The sequence below is a fragment of the Argopecten irradians genome, chromosome 4 (assembly GCF_041381155.1).
Source record: "Argopecten irradians isolate NY chromosome 4, Ai_NY, whole genome shotgun sequence".
Classification (NCBI taxonomy): Eukaryota; Metazoa; Mollusca; class Bivalvia; order Pectinida; family Pectinidae; genus Argopecten; species Argopecten irradians.
Genome location: NC_091137.1, coordinates 10,116,653 through 10,132,250, shown reverse-complemented (window position 1 = coordinate 10,132,250; position 15,598 = coordinate 10,116,653). Strand labels below are relative to the sequence as shown.

At 35.5% G+C, this 15,598-nt stretch overlaps 1 protein-coding gene across 1 annotated transcript in view; it reads left to right on the top strand.

Moving 5' to 3' along the window:
• Window positions 1-9,914, top strand: part of LOC138320562 (serine/arginine repetitive matrix protein 5-like) — a 34,443-nt gene extending 24,529 nt beyond the window's left edge. The window contains exons 4-5 of the mRNA XM_069263617.1: window positions 5,417-5,470; window positions 5,899-9,914. Coding sequence (XP_069119718.1) covers window positions 5,417-5,470; window positions 5,899-7,953 — 2,109 coding nt within the window. The 3' untranslated portion in view covers window positions 7,954-9,914. The remainder of the gene's footprint in view (window positions 1-5,416; window positions 5,471-5,898) is intronic.
• The last annotated feature ends 5,684 nt before the right edge of the window (window positions 9,915-15,598 follow it).

Genomic DNA, 15,598 nt, shown 5'->3' with positions numbered 1-15,598 from the left:
ATATACAGTCTCCGGGTTAATTTGTGCTTTGTATTGTTAATGATGTACATGTGAAAATACCTTTCGGTTTTGATAAGTTGAAATAAATGTGTTTAATCCCATGTTGTTTGTATTTTCAATAATATATATTTTTAAATAAAAATTATTGACAATCTAATTTGAATTATATCGATTATTAGGCCCGTGTGTTAATTCAACGCAAGAATTCTCTTCGAAATTTTCTCTCGTTGGTATTTTCAGGTATTAACATATGCAAAGCCTTCAGTGAAAAAAGAGCCCGTGGGTAAATTACACCTACCTAAAGACTTAAAAAGTATTTTTTTACAATCGGACAGTAGCTTTAACAGTATAGCGATGTCGTTTTATGTATCTGTATGCTTTTTTATTGTAGTCCATAGTATAAAGAGTATCCAAATGAATATATGGTAACCATTAATATTGGGTTATTTAAAGAATGACTATTCAAACACGACAAGACAAATCAATATAAAAAAACTATTTGAACAGTCAATGTAACAATGTAAAATAATAAAATAATACATCAAAGCGTAAAATCAATCGATTATTATATATTTATTGCTGAAGATACAAAGAACTTACAATCGGCAGACACGAAATATCACAACTTATCGACGCATTTTCCCACTATTTACTCTGTTAATATCAATCCAAATTCATCACGGTTGAACATGCCTATTTTTACAATTCTTTGAATTTTCATAGACCCAAATCTATGACTTGACTTAATTTTTTATTTTAAAAATATTTGAAATATTGATACAAAAAGGTGAATGACTAAGGATAATGACCATGCCATATTTTGAAGTTTATTGTTTTAGTAGTGCTATTATTATAGCGCTTTCCGTGCCAGAAACTTAGAGTTTTCATAAACATAATTATATACTTGTGTTCATTGCATTTGATGTATGGTCAAGTGCCCTAAATTCGTCAGGGACCTGTTTTCGTCATGTTTACAATTTCGCTTATATCTCATGAACTATCGCGTGATTTCATAAAGAGTGTCTTTACCAAAGCAGATTTGATCAAGGAAGATTTGTCTTGCTTAAAAAGATTGTGTGCTATAACCAAGTGATTTTATAAATGACGATGTAGCAATATATTTTATAAATGAAGTTATTTTCTTAAGTCCATTTTAAATGAATCAAAACAATACCGTCAGCGTTTGACTGTCCATGTGCACTGATCAGCAGTATGTCAACAAAGTACCGGAAGTCACGTGTCTGATCATGTGATTCATAGCCCAGATTTTGGGTTATTAAAAATTATTTTGTCGATTCAACTTACCCGAAATTTTTGGTGCGGTACTGTTGGAAACATAACGTTATTCTATGTAAACAGAGGTTTTCGCCACTTTCCATGACCAATAGGTTTAAAGATTTAAAATTGATGTAACTTCAAGAAATTTTCAGCTTAAACACGATCTCACAAGTGCCTGCTGCTCATCATTTATTTGGAATGATCTAAATTTTCGTATTAAGCGAAACAACCCCTTGACGAAAATAGGTCCCTATTGTGTCGGCCATCACCCAGTGACCGGCGGTTAGAAATCTTCCGTACCGCGAAAGATAAATAACGAATTAATAGACAACTTTTTGCACAAGTAAGACAAAATATTATATATTTGTGTTGATAAAACTGGTACATTTTATTTCTTGCTGGTTTGTTGATATCCGAAGGTATTTGATTACCCTGACAAATATTGGTCCTCCAAGGGTATGTTGATGGAAATTTTTATTGCAAAGCAAGAATTTATACTTCAACTAGCTTATCTTAATTAAAATCTTAAAACAGATATGGCGCTAAAAATTTGATCACAACAAAACTAATACTTTTTGTATACCACTAACACCAATATATAGGATTCCTGGTAATTTAATACGTCCCGCCGAGGTAAATGGACGCCACTGTAAAACTGCATACAACGACCTTAAAATCCCAAGGACATGTTTAATTTTTTTTAATTCAATTCAAGTTATAACCGCAAAATGAAGGTTTCTGAAACAAGAACTGAATTACTAATTATACCGCCATTTTTCCACAATGATATACATAACACTACCTTCTTATATAATTATCATATAAAGCATACATATCATTCTGTTATCAAGTTCTAACAGTAATTCATATATTGATAATATTATATAAAACGTTTGTTCGACGTATTCAATTTTAACCTCGGATCTACTTCGATATTATGAAATATAAAATGTATGCATATCGAACAAAATGAATATTGCCGTTTCATGGCCATGCCGTTAGAGAGAATATCGATGTGTGTTTTTGTTGTACGTGGATTGAAGATCAATATGGCCAGGATTAGTTTACCTGTACCAGGCCTATTGATCTCTTGTCACCAATAGTGTCGACTGATGCTGCCAAACAATGTTATTTGTCATTCATTCCTGCGCCATCTATATCAGTTATGGTTTCGCTTCAGTAATTATGGTGTTCCTGACAGCCCCATAAAACAGTACTTTACACGTATATGATAAAGTTTCTATATCAGGACCTAACGTCATAAAGATGGAAATTTTTTAAATACATGCAATATTTATAAAAACTGACGAATAACATTGATAAAATATTAAACTGAAGGAAACTATATGCTAAATTTTCATATGAATGATTCAACATTATGCTATCCTCTTTTTATTTTATCTTTAAATGCGATTTGCGATTTTTCTGAAAAGGCCTCATAAAATTCACACATGATGCTTCAATTCTTTTTATACAAACATTGGGAAATCACAATAAACATTACTTTTTTTATTCAAATACTGACAAAATACCTTTCTGACTATTGTGTTACATGTATTTACGTACGTGACAAATTGCTTAAGACATAAGACTTTTTGTTCCGACTTTTCATTCATAATATTACGAAAAAACAAAATATGAAAGTTAAAGTATCTCGCCATTTGTGAAATGCAATGATTAATAGTAATGACTTCTGATTGATAATTATAATATCATCGATGACATAATCGAAAACAATCAATATATTTCTGTACTGTTTTGGCATTTGGTTTTATATCATCAATGACACTGTTAAACACTTAATCAAATCTAGATAAACACATATACTATTATTGGTTTTTTTTTAGTTTGTATTAGCGCACGAGTTGATGTTTTGCTCCAGTTTTACAGAAATAATCGAACACAAACAACTGTACACCGATTTCACCATTATTTTAGTACACGTGTATTATTACTTGCTTTCAATAACCAAACGCAGTTCTCGTGACGTTTCGTTCTTTTTCTTTAATTTCAATTCTAGCTGTTTAAAGGCTTTGAAGTTCATCTAGAATATCACTGTGTGGTAACGGGATCCGGCCCCGGTTGTTTGGTATTTACTTTACTTCAGGAAAAATCGTACCCAAAAAACTGAGAGGAGTACGTGCTAAATCGCTTCAATAACTCGATATTATTTCATTTGTTTATGGAAACCCATCAAAATTTAGAACAGTGGAAGCTCAAAATTTTAATTTGTCCCACAATTGTATGTGAAAATGAGAATAAATACTCCTTTTTGTATTCAAACATGTACCTGGATCGTATTTCCGTAAGATTCATTGGTATTCATTAGTATATGGTAATAATAACATGGTTAAAAATTTGAATCACAAATAAAAACATAGGATAACCTCGGTAGCTGTTATATATAGCTTCCTCATATCAAAGTATATAACTGGGAAAGCCGGAAAAAACAGTACACTCTATAAAAAGTATGCTACAATTAATCATGAAACATTTTAAATACATGTCAAGACACTTTTATACTTCCATACTTATGCGTAATTTTTATTCATGTTGTTTCTTTTTCGTTATCATGTTATTTTATTCATCCCCAGGGGAGGAGATACGTTACCTTTGTGTTCTATTTACAGATGAGCATTTCATCAAGCGTTTTATAAAAGAATTAATATCGATGTCCTTCTATTTTTATACCAATTTATTAACATTATGATCTCTCTTATGATTTTATCTACAGGGCGAAACGAACGATGCTTATTCAAGTGTTCATTTTTATTAAACAGCTTATATCCAATTCTCCAGAATTTACTGACTGTGGTGTCATATCGCATTTCGGTTGCTGAACTGCACTAAATCTATTGAAACAGCATTCCGATTGGAAAGACGTATCATCAGGAATCCCTCAAGAATTCGCGCTGGGCCCACTACTGTCCGTAATATTCGTAAACGATCTACCGGAAATAGTTATCTTAGATGTATATTTATCTGCTGATAATGTTAAAATGTTCAAAATTATAAACAAAAAGAGAAAACGAAATATAGTAGATTTGAACACGGGATTTTCACCCAGGTAATGATTTTAGTGATATATCAATGAACAAATAGTCGTTTTAATACGTTTCCCTTCGCTTCAATTCGATTGACTAAACAAACGGATGATCAAAGGAACGATCGAACAAACGCACGCATGAAAGAAAGAAATGACGAACGAATGAATGAGCGAATGAACTAAAAAAGAATGAACGAAAGAGCAAATAAAATAGATTTCTTTCGTGCGTCCATTTTTGCTCGTTCGTTACTTTGATCGTTCTTCCGTTCGTTCCTTCAGTCAATCAGATTTTATTATTGCCTGCGAAACGTGTTTTCTGTGTATATATATCAGACAAGTGCCCTAGTTGTGCCTTTTGCTATTGCGAACCTTCCATTTTTGGTATTTTTTCTGTTACCATGGAAACTTAGTCAAAAATACCAAATTACTGTTTATTTTTGTCACCAGCTGTTTTTTTCTCAGTTTTACAATACACACATACACTTTAAATTATACATGTACATTACTAACTCTTACTTTGAGTAAAATTTAACCAGGTTGTTATACCAAACCGTATACTAATGACTATACCAAACCGCAATGTTGTGCCTACCAAACACGTACACTAGTCATAACCTGCTCACTAAATATCATCGATTATGGGACCAAGGACGTATTTACGATAAATTTGAAGTGGTAGACAGTTTTTATTCTGTCCTTATTCTTCATTCAAAATCTTATCTTAATGAAATGTATCCGATATCTTGAGATATTTTCATATTTTCACGCATTTTTCTCAATGTTGTACGGAAATACGATCCAGGTTACATGTTTGAATACAAATAAAGGAGACTTTATTCTCATGTTCACATACAATTGTGGGACATGTTAAAATTTCAAGCTTTCACTGTTCTAATTTTTGATAGGTTTCGATAAACAAATGAAATAATATCGAGTTTTTGAAGCGATTTAGCACGTACTTCTTTCATTTTTTTGGGTACGATTTTTCCGGAAGTAGATACCAAACAACCGGGGCCGGATCCCGTTACCATACAATGAAAATGCAAACTCTTGTCACATCTACTTAATATTTATCCCATTGATCTAATTCAGGTTTCACCGTCTTCATCCAGGCAACAGGACATGGATGGAACGCCAAAAACTAGGGTATGTTAACAGGATATAGATATTTAATCTTTGGGAAAGTTCAATTACTTAATTCTGATGTTGACACTCTGCAATAGAGCATTATAGCTTATTGAGCGTGTACGTTTTATCATAATAGATTTTATGCAAATTAAAATATTCTATGTTGAAAGCTGTCTTTCATGCGTCGATGGATAATATTTGTTCTAATTTTGATGAATAATGTCACAGTTTTGTGGAATATTACATGTTATGGATAAAAACCGAAAACAGTATATTTGAAATATTATATATAGTCTTGACATCATCATAGCTGGTATTGAAGTACAAACTGATACGTCATGACTTGATGACATGTCGAAATGATCCATAATTCACCAGATGCTCGATGACAGTATATTTATAAACGAGAGTTAAGTACTCACTTACATTGTATTTCTTGATTATAGAGGAAGCCGTCGAGAACGGACTCGAGACATTCAATCTCCTCGACACCGCCACTACCGCCCATCCGATCGGTTACACCCAAGTCATCTCGACGTCGGTCCCAGTCGTCTGACCAAAATAAAACTCCACGTACCGTCCTCCCTCCTATAAAATCACAGGGATCTTTACAAAGGGATAACGATGATCCGTCCCGTGATGAAGTAATACCACCACGTGACACGAGTAATTTTGACCCAGATGTTGGAGTTGCAGTGATGGTTGTTGGGAATGAGAGATTGAAAAGTGATAATCCTCCAGCTAAAACGGAGAAAAGACGAAAGTCAAGGTCACCAAGTCCCAGAAAAAGGTCGAGGTCAAGGTCACATTCTAGAAGACGGAGTAGCGTAGATGTACACGTGATCAATCATGTGAGGCATCATAGATCGGAATCACGGGAAAGGAAGAAACCCGTCCACGATGATCGGAGGCGGTCGCACAGTAGAACTCGGCGGCAAAAATCTAGATCAAGATCAAGATCAAGAAATAGAAACGTTATCATACATAATGTTCAACACAGAGCAAGATCTAGAAGCCGAACCAGATCACCTAGAAGACGATCGCCGTCAAGGTCAAGATCAAGGTCAAAGTCAAGACGACGAAAGTCAAGGTCAAGATCAAGGGATGTCCATGTTATCATGGCACAGAGTCATTCGAGAGGCAGAAGAAGTCGGTCTAGATCACGTGACAGACACAGGAGTCATTCTAGAGGCCGATCTAAAACGAAGTATTCTAAGAGGAGTAAGTCAAGATCACGATCAAGAAAAAGGTCGCGCTCACATTCGCGATCAAAGGTGGTAGTAGTTGCTGCGCCAAAAGAGCGTTCAAGACCAAGATCTCGATCAAGGTCTCCAAAAAGGAAGTCACGGAGCAGATCTAGAAGTAGGCATCACCGATCTCATTCAAGACAACGTAGGAAGTCTCGTTCACGTTCTCGATCGAGATCCCGTAGTTTAAGCGTCACGGTAGTCGCGGATCGGTCGTCTAGAAGAAATCGTTCTCGTTCGAGGACACCGGAAAAAAAACGTCGAAAGAGCGCAACACCAACACGATCTAGGAGACGGTCGAGTTCCAGGAGAAGTAGATCTCCTAGTCGGGAAAGGCATTCGAAAAAATCTAGTAGGCGATCGAGTCCAAAGAAAAGTAGATCTCCAACTCCCGTCAGAAATTCTAAAAAATCAAGTAGAAGATCGAGTCCAAAGAAAAGTAGATCTCCAACTCCGGACAGAAACTCCAGAAAATCAAGTAGAAGATCGAGTCCTAAGAAAAGTAGATCTCCAACTCCGGAAAGAAATTCCAGAAAATCAAGTAGAAGATCGAGTCCAAAGAAAAGCAGATCGCCAACGCCAGAGAAAAGGTCAAAGCCTCCTCCAGCTGCACAGCCATCTAAACAACGGTCACCAGATAAAGCAATCTCCGCAGCAACAGCAGTTGCTGCATCTGCTAATAATAGATCTCCAGATAGAGAATCAAGAAAATCAAGTAGGAGGTCTAGTCCAAAAAATAGGTCGCCTTCACCGGCGGATTCTCCGGACCCTAGACGGTCATCCCCGAAGGAAAGCCCACGGAAAAGCAAAACCCCTAAACCACCGCCTGCAGCAAAACCTGCAAAGGCGGATTCTCCTATCGACCCGGTGAAGGTGGCTGCGGCTGCTGCTGCAGAAGCGGCACCGTCTCAATCTAAACCTCCGTCAAAGCGATCATCGCCGGACAAAAAGAAAGACGATTTACCGGAATCTTTATCCGGTAATTCACCAAGCGATGTTGGTTCACCTCCCCCTGCGACAAACATGCGGCAGACTCCTAAACCGAAGAAAGAGAAAGCACCATCAAAGAAGTCCAAAGAAAAGGATGATACGGAAAATATGATAGCACAGCTTGACAAGTTAACGGACTTCAATCTCAAAAATCTTTCTGGAAACGCTGGAGATGATGCAGAACCAGAGGTGGACAAGAAATATTTAGATAAGATGAATGATCCGGAATTTCAGAAAAGTTTGAACGCCTTCCTATCATCCTAAGGAGATGTGATGATGTTGACATTGAGCTTTGGTGAGATTGTGATGACCCTGATTGTAAAGGTTAAAACATCTATAGGTCTAGCACTCAGCTTGCTAGGTCGTCAAGTTTTACTTATCACGATTTAATATAGCATATCAAAACACATCAGGAGTGATGTTGTGCTGTTATACCGATACACCATTTACGACGTTGAAATGGTGATATAGATGTGTATATTGTTGCGTTGGGTAGTTTGTTACCTTTGTTTCTCGGTTTTGAAGCATTTGATACTAATGTTGCTTATTAGAATGATGACGCCGTTTTATTTTCATAAAAGGCAAAACAAAAAACTTTTTTCGCTATCATGTCAAAAGCAATTTGTTTGTGCTATTGAAACAATAGTTTGATATTCGTAATGATCTTATGGAGATAAATTGCTATTTTTATACAAAGACAATTTTGTTATTGATATGTACATTTGATATCATTTTCAACCGTTAATGATATGTGTCGAACCCATTTCAGTGCTATTCCGTATTATAACATATCAGCAAACTGCAAAACAACTTCATTTCGCCACAACTCCATTTCTGTCTATACCTTAATTGTGTGGTTTTAGTAGTGAATAGTTTTCGCAAACTCTTTAATCGTACGCGAAATACACGACTTTGATCGCACGGGAAATACACGTCTTTGATCGCACGCGCACGCGATATACACGACTTTGATCGCACGCGAAATACACAACTTGATCGGACGCAAAATACACGACTTTGATCGCTCGCGAAATACACGACTTTTATCACACGCGAAATACACGACTTTGACTGCATACGAAAATAAGTTGGTTAAGAGTGGAATACTATATTTGTATTCTATTATAGGTTATAGCATTCGGCTAGAACCATATCCTTACGGTGAAAATGTATTTGATTATAACACGAAAGTAGATTTAGAATGATTATCTTGTTATGAAATTCTGTGATTATTTATAGTATTTACTTGTATGGAAATAGTATTGCTGCTGAACAAATAATTGCGATATTGGAATCGTCTGTTGAATTGTTTGCTGTATATATAATATGGTAATACCCTGTGCATGTTATTTCTTACTACTTTTTTCTCTAACATTAAGTAACAGAATTACAATTAATGGTTAGACCCTTCGTCTTACACTACAATGTGCTCTTACATATTACACTGGACTATCCCATTCATATTCCTTATGCAGTAGTACATATTGTTTTCTATTTTTATTAAATACAAAAAAAAAATATGATATTCGATGATATTCAATGCTAGTGCAGATTGAATTTCTGACATTTGCCTAACTTTGATTTAATTTCCTAGTCCCGTTTGAACTACATAGATCTCGTCATTTTGATGCGTTAGTATAATCATAAATATCTATTAGGATATCCCACGGCGATGTTTATCATAAAATCATCATGTAAATATTTACATTTTCTCGCTGTTGGCCAATGTAGTATATAAGTATTTTCTTTAACTTCAAAATGACTAGTTTGATATTGGCGTGGAGTTTTTGACACTGGAGAAACCACGATTCACTTTTTGGTATTATTCGAATGCATAGTCTCTTCTCCAATAGTCACACCATCTTAAACCTAAGGAAATAGAACTAGCATGTTTTGTTTTCTCTTATATTTTAGTTTAGTCAATTAGCTGTGATAAAATTACGGTATTCCATGCCACTTTTTTCATACATAGTTGACTTAGTGATACCTACTGCTGAAAATGACATGATTTTATTAGTATGATATCACTGATATAAATATATATATACATTGAAGTTATCACTGGTCGATTTTTTTTAAATAACATTATTCTTCAGTAATCTATTGAAAACCATCAGATTTGACAAGTTAAGCTGTACAAAACATTCAAATGGACAGACAATCATATATGATAGACAAACATGTATGATGTCCTACAAACATGTATGATAGACATGTCCTACAAACATGTATGATAGACAAACATGTATGATAACAAACATGTTGACAGACAAACATGTATGATGACATGTCCTACAAACATGTATGATGTCTTACAAACATGTATGATGTCCTACAAACATGTATGATGTCCTACAAACATGTATGATAGACAAACATGTATGATAGACAAACATGTATGATATCCTACAAACATGTATGATAGACATGTCCTACAAACATGTATGATAGACAAACATGTATGATGTCTTACAAACATGTATGATGTCTTACAAACATGTATGATAGACAACAAACATGTATGATAGACAAACATGTATGATGTCTTACAAACATGTATGATGTCCTACAAACATGTATGATAGACAAACATGTATGATGTCTTACAAACATGTATGATGTCTTACAAACATGTATGATGTCTACAAACATGTATGATAGACAAACATGTATGATATGTCAGACAAACATGTATGATAGTGTCCTACAAACATGTATGATGTCCTACAAACATGTATGATGTCTACAAACATGTATGATGTCCTACAAACATGTATGATGTCCTACAAACATGTATGATGTCCTACAAACATGTATGATAGACAAACATGTATGATGTCTACAAACATGTATGATGTCCTACAAACATGTATGAATGTCCTACAAACATGTATGATAGACATGTCCTACAAACATGTATGATAGACAAACATGTATGATGTCTTACAAACATGTATGATGTCTTACAAACATGTATGATGTCTTACAAACATGTATGATGTCTTACAAACATGTATGATAGACAAACATGTATGATGTCCTACAAACATGTATGATAGACAAACATGTATGATGTCTTACAAACATGTATGATACAAACATGTATGATAGACAAACATGTATGATAGACAAACATGTATGATGTCTTACAAACATGTATGATAGTCATGTACAAACATGTATGATAGACAAACATGTATGATGTCTTACAAACATGTATGATGTCTTACAAACATGTATGATGTCTTACAAACATGTATGATAGACAAACATGTATGATAGACAAACATGTATGATGTCTTACAAACATGTATGATAGACAAACATGTATGATGTCTTACAAACATGTATGATGTCTTACAAACATGTATGATGTCTTACAAACATGTATGATAGACAAACATGTATGATGTCTTACAAACATGTATGATAGACATGTCCTACAAACATGTATGATAGACAAACATGTATGATGTCTTACAAACATGTATGATGTCTTACAAACATGTATGATGTCTTACAAACATGTATGATAGACAAACATGTATGATGTCTTACAAACATGTATGATGACATGTCCTACAAACATGTATGATAGACAAACATGTATGATGTCCTACAAACATGTATGATAGACAACAAACATGTATGATAGACAAACATGTATGATGTCTTACAAACATGTATGATAGACATGTCCTACAAACATGTATGATAGACAAACATGTATGATGTCTTACAAACATGTATGATGTCTTACAAACATGTATGATAGACAAACATGTGTGACAGACAAACATGTGTGATAGACAAACATGTATGATGTCCTACAAACATTAGTTACAACACAGAACTTATACACTGTATTTGCCTTGTGTAAGTTAATATGGACACATACCTGCAGAAATCACTTTACAATTACTAATAAGTTGCAAAAATGCGAAATAAAATTGTAGATCACAACTTGGCTTCATAGTCGGACTCACACTAATATAATGATTTTTGACAGTACAGTACTGCCAACAATTATTTTTAACTCTTATTTGTACTTGTAAATTATAACAAATGCATACTAAACATTGACATTCTCAAAATGTTGGTAATGTTTGGTGTTGAATAAAATGTTAAAGGTTGTTCTTGATTCGTGAGTATTAAATTACGACAGATATAACTTTAGGATTAGTGTATTATGTACATAACTCATTTATAATAATATATGTAACATATGCATTCATCTATAATTTAGGTATTCATTTATAGTAATTCATTTATTTGAGTCTTTTAAAATGATATTGACATATGTATTTTTCTCTTTGTTATATAACATTACAATTTCGACGATCACAAATGTTCTAATAAATCTTAAAAGTATTATGAGAAATTGGTTCTGGTGCACAGAAAGATAATTTGTCTTCTTTCCAGAGAACGTTGCTTTACTTACTCAATTGGTAATTTGATATTACAAGTTGGAAATTTGCATTATAAATTACAGCAATGTACGAAGTAGCTTGTCCTCGAACGGAATTGTATCCAGTGAAGAAGTGGTATTTCACTTGAATCATTTCCACTTGATGTTTGTTGACATGTTTTGTTTGTCCATGACGAGATATTACGGCACCGCTGACTTAATTTGGACACTTATTAAATCGTCACAATTTGCTAGTGGTTTGCAGGTATAGTGTTGCATAGACCCCCCCCCCCAAAAAAAAAAAAAATACAATTAAAAATACATATATTCACTTAGTACTCCTTATTCTGTTATTGTATTTCTTATTCTTTGTATTCCTCTGTGTTAAATAATGGCTAACAATCTTTGAATATATCATAAGGATATTATTTCACTCGTACTAAAGTACTAAAGAACATCTTTTAAAATTTTATCTTTAACATTTAAACGATCCTCTGACAATATGAAGAAAGCTCTGTAAAAGTTCAAGCAATATATAATCCGTGATTATTTTAATTTTGAAGATTAAAACGAGCCCAGCTGTAATGTTTAAAGGGTATGAGAATGATTTCATGGATTTCGTATGTCTACAATAACTATATTAATACCTGTATGATATTTTGTTTGTTAAAGACAATTCGTCTTAGACCAAACTTTGAGCGTTGACTACGTCATGTAAAGTTTCAGTCTGAATTCGACTAACAGTGTTGTTAAATTATTTGCTGTTTATGTAATAAAAGTGCTTGTTAATCATGGCCATGTGTTTGAATTTACTGAAATACAAAAAAGAGATTGTTGTCCTGAATTAGAATTCATACCCAACAATATCAAGTTTTGATGCACTACGCTAGATCTTACGCAAGTATATCCAACATCCAACCTTTGTTAACGTCATATAACGGCATTTGTCTTTTTCAGCACTTTTCATGTTAGAGGGCGGCAAAGCTAGGTCTGGGTTCCAAAACAAGAGGCCCAGAGGGCCTGTATCACTCACCTGGTTTGTAATGCTATGTAATTTTCTGAATATAAGTTCATTGTTTCTTTTCTAAAGGAATTTGAATATTTACCTCTTATTCCCCTATTAGGCCCCACTCTTTCTGCTCCAGGGGGTCAAAGCCAAAATTTATACGTATTCTGTTAACCACAAGGATGTTTCTGGCCAAATTTGGTTACAATCCATGCAGAACTCTAGGACAAGTAGCGATTTTTTAGGATTTACCTCAAATTTCCCATATTGGGCCCCGCCCCTCCTGCCCCCAGGGGGGTCAGAGCCAAAATTTATACAAGTTCTGTTTCCCTTCCCCCAAGGATGTTTCTTGCCAAATTTGGTTACAATCCATCCAGAACGCTAGGATAAGTAGCGATTTATAGGATTTACCTCTATTTCCCCTATTGGGCCTCGTCCCTACTGCCCCCGGGGGGGTCAGAGCCAAAATTTATACAAGTTCTGTTCCCCTTCCCCCAAGGATGTTTGTGGCCAAATTTGGTTACAATCCATGCAGAACTCTAGGACAAGTAGCGTTTTATAGGATTTACCTTTATAAACCCCTATTGGGCCCCGCCCCCTCCTGCCTCAGGGGGTCAGGGTCACCATTTATGCAAAATCTGATCCCCTTCCCCTAAGGAAGTTTCTGGCCAAATTTGGTTGCAATCCATGCAGAACTCTAGGACAAGTAGCGATTTATAGGATTTACCTCTATTACCCCTATTGGGCCCCGCCCCTCCTGCCCCAGGGGGGTCAGGGTCACCATTTATGCAAAATCTGATCCCCATCCCCCTAAGGAAGTTTCTGGCCAAATTTGGTTGCAATCCATGCAGAACTCTAGGACAAGTAGCGATTTATAGGATTTACCTCTATTACCCCTATTGAGCCCCGCCCCTCCTGCCCCAGGGGGGTCAGGGTCACCATTTATGCAAAATCTGATCCCCATCCCCTAAGGAAGTTTCTGGCCAAATTTGGTTGCAATCCATGCAGAACTCTAGGACAAGTAGCGATTTATAGGATTTACCTCTATTACCCCTATTGGGCCCCGCCCCTCCTGCCCCAGGGGGGTCAGGGTCACCATTTATGCAAAATCTGATCCCCTTCCCCTAAGGAAGTTTCTGGCCAAATTTGGTTGCAATCCATGCAGAACTCTAGGACAAGTAGCGTTTTTATAGGATTTACCTCTATTACCCCTATTGGGCCCCGCCCCTCCTGCCCCACGGGGGTCAGGGTCACCATTTATGCAAAATCTGATCCCCTTCCCCTAAGGAAGTTTCTTACCAAATTTGGTTAAAATCCATGCAGAACTCTAGGACAAGTAGCGATTTAAAGGAAATGTTGACGGACGGACGACGGACGAACGGACGGACGACGGACGCCGCGCCATGGCAATAGCTCGGCCTGGGTTCCAAAAAAAATCAACGACTTGCGGTCAATATTGGCAACTATCCAGTGTAGACCATTGTACTTGCTACCTAGGGACAATGTGTTATATAGTTAGAGGTAGAATAACAGACCTCTTTGCCTACGGATACTGAGACGTGTTGTATCATCAAATTGTGAGTCCCGATACAACATAAAGTTTCATCAACATTCATTGATTTTTTTTTTAAATCCCTGATAGGAAAACAAAACACGGAAAAATATATGTTTTACTGAAGAGCTTTCCTTTTACCTTTGTAAAGATTTCCGATGTAAAGTTTTGGATGATTCGAGCAAAGTGAAATCTGGAGCCCAGACCTTTGATAAGGTATGATCGCAAAATGCCTTTATCATGAGAGCTTGCAAAAATGTAGAATTTACCACAAGTTGCATAACAAATTCTAGGGTCGCACGTATACATTATTAAAATGCTTTGTAATTATACAATAACAAAACAAACAAATTCCTTTACAAGTACTGCAATTGAACACATGCAAAATCACAATACGGTGGTTTTTAATATTTCGTTGTAGCTTTTTTTAACAGTCCCGCTAGTTACAATACGGTCACCGGCAATTTCCAATTTTGCGAGGCTTTAAAACTGGGTTTTTTTTTTTTTTTTTTGGAGGTTTGTTTTTTTTCAAGATGTCATTTAATGATTGCAACTAAATGGGAGAGTGGAAAGGAGGAAGCTGATTTTTTTTTCAAGATGGTTACAATAGCAATTCTAACCTACTCAACAATAACACTTCATTTGCTCTCCTTCCAAATGCCGTTTTCAGATATATGGCGACAATGGAACAAGACCTTATAAATGTATTTTCAGGTTGAGTACGAGCACAGCAAATAAAAAAGCACCAATAAAATATGAACTGTGCAAAAAATGGATCCAGATTTCCAAGCATGCTGCGGGATAATTTCTGCTCTCCGCCATAATATTGACGTTTCCCCGAGTAACTTGTCGTCTGCCAGACGTCAACACAAGCCCAGTATATTGATCGCCTTGGTCATTGTCGCCGCGATTGTTCAGGACTTCAATCAGCATGCTTTAATAT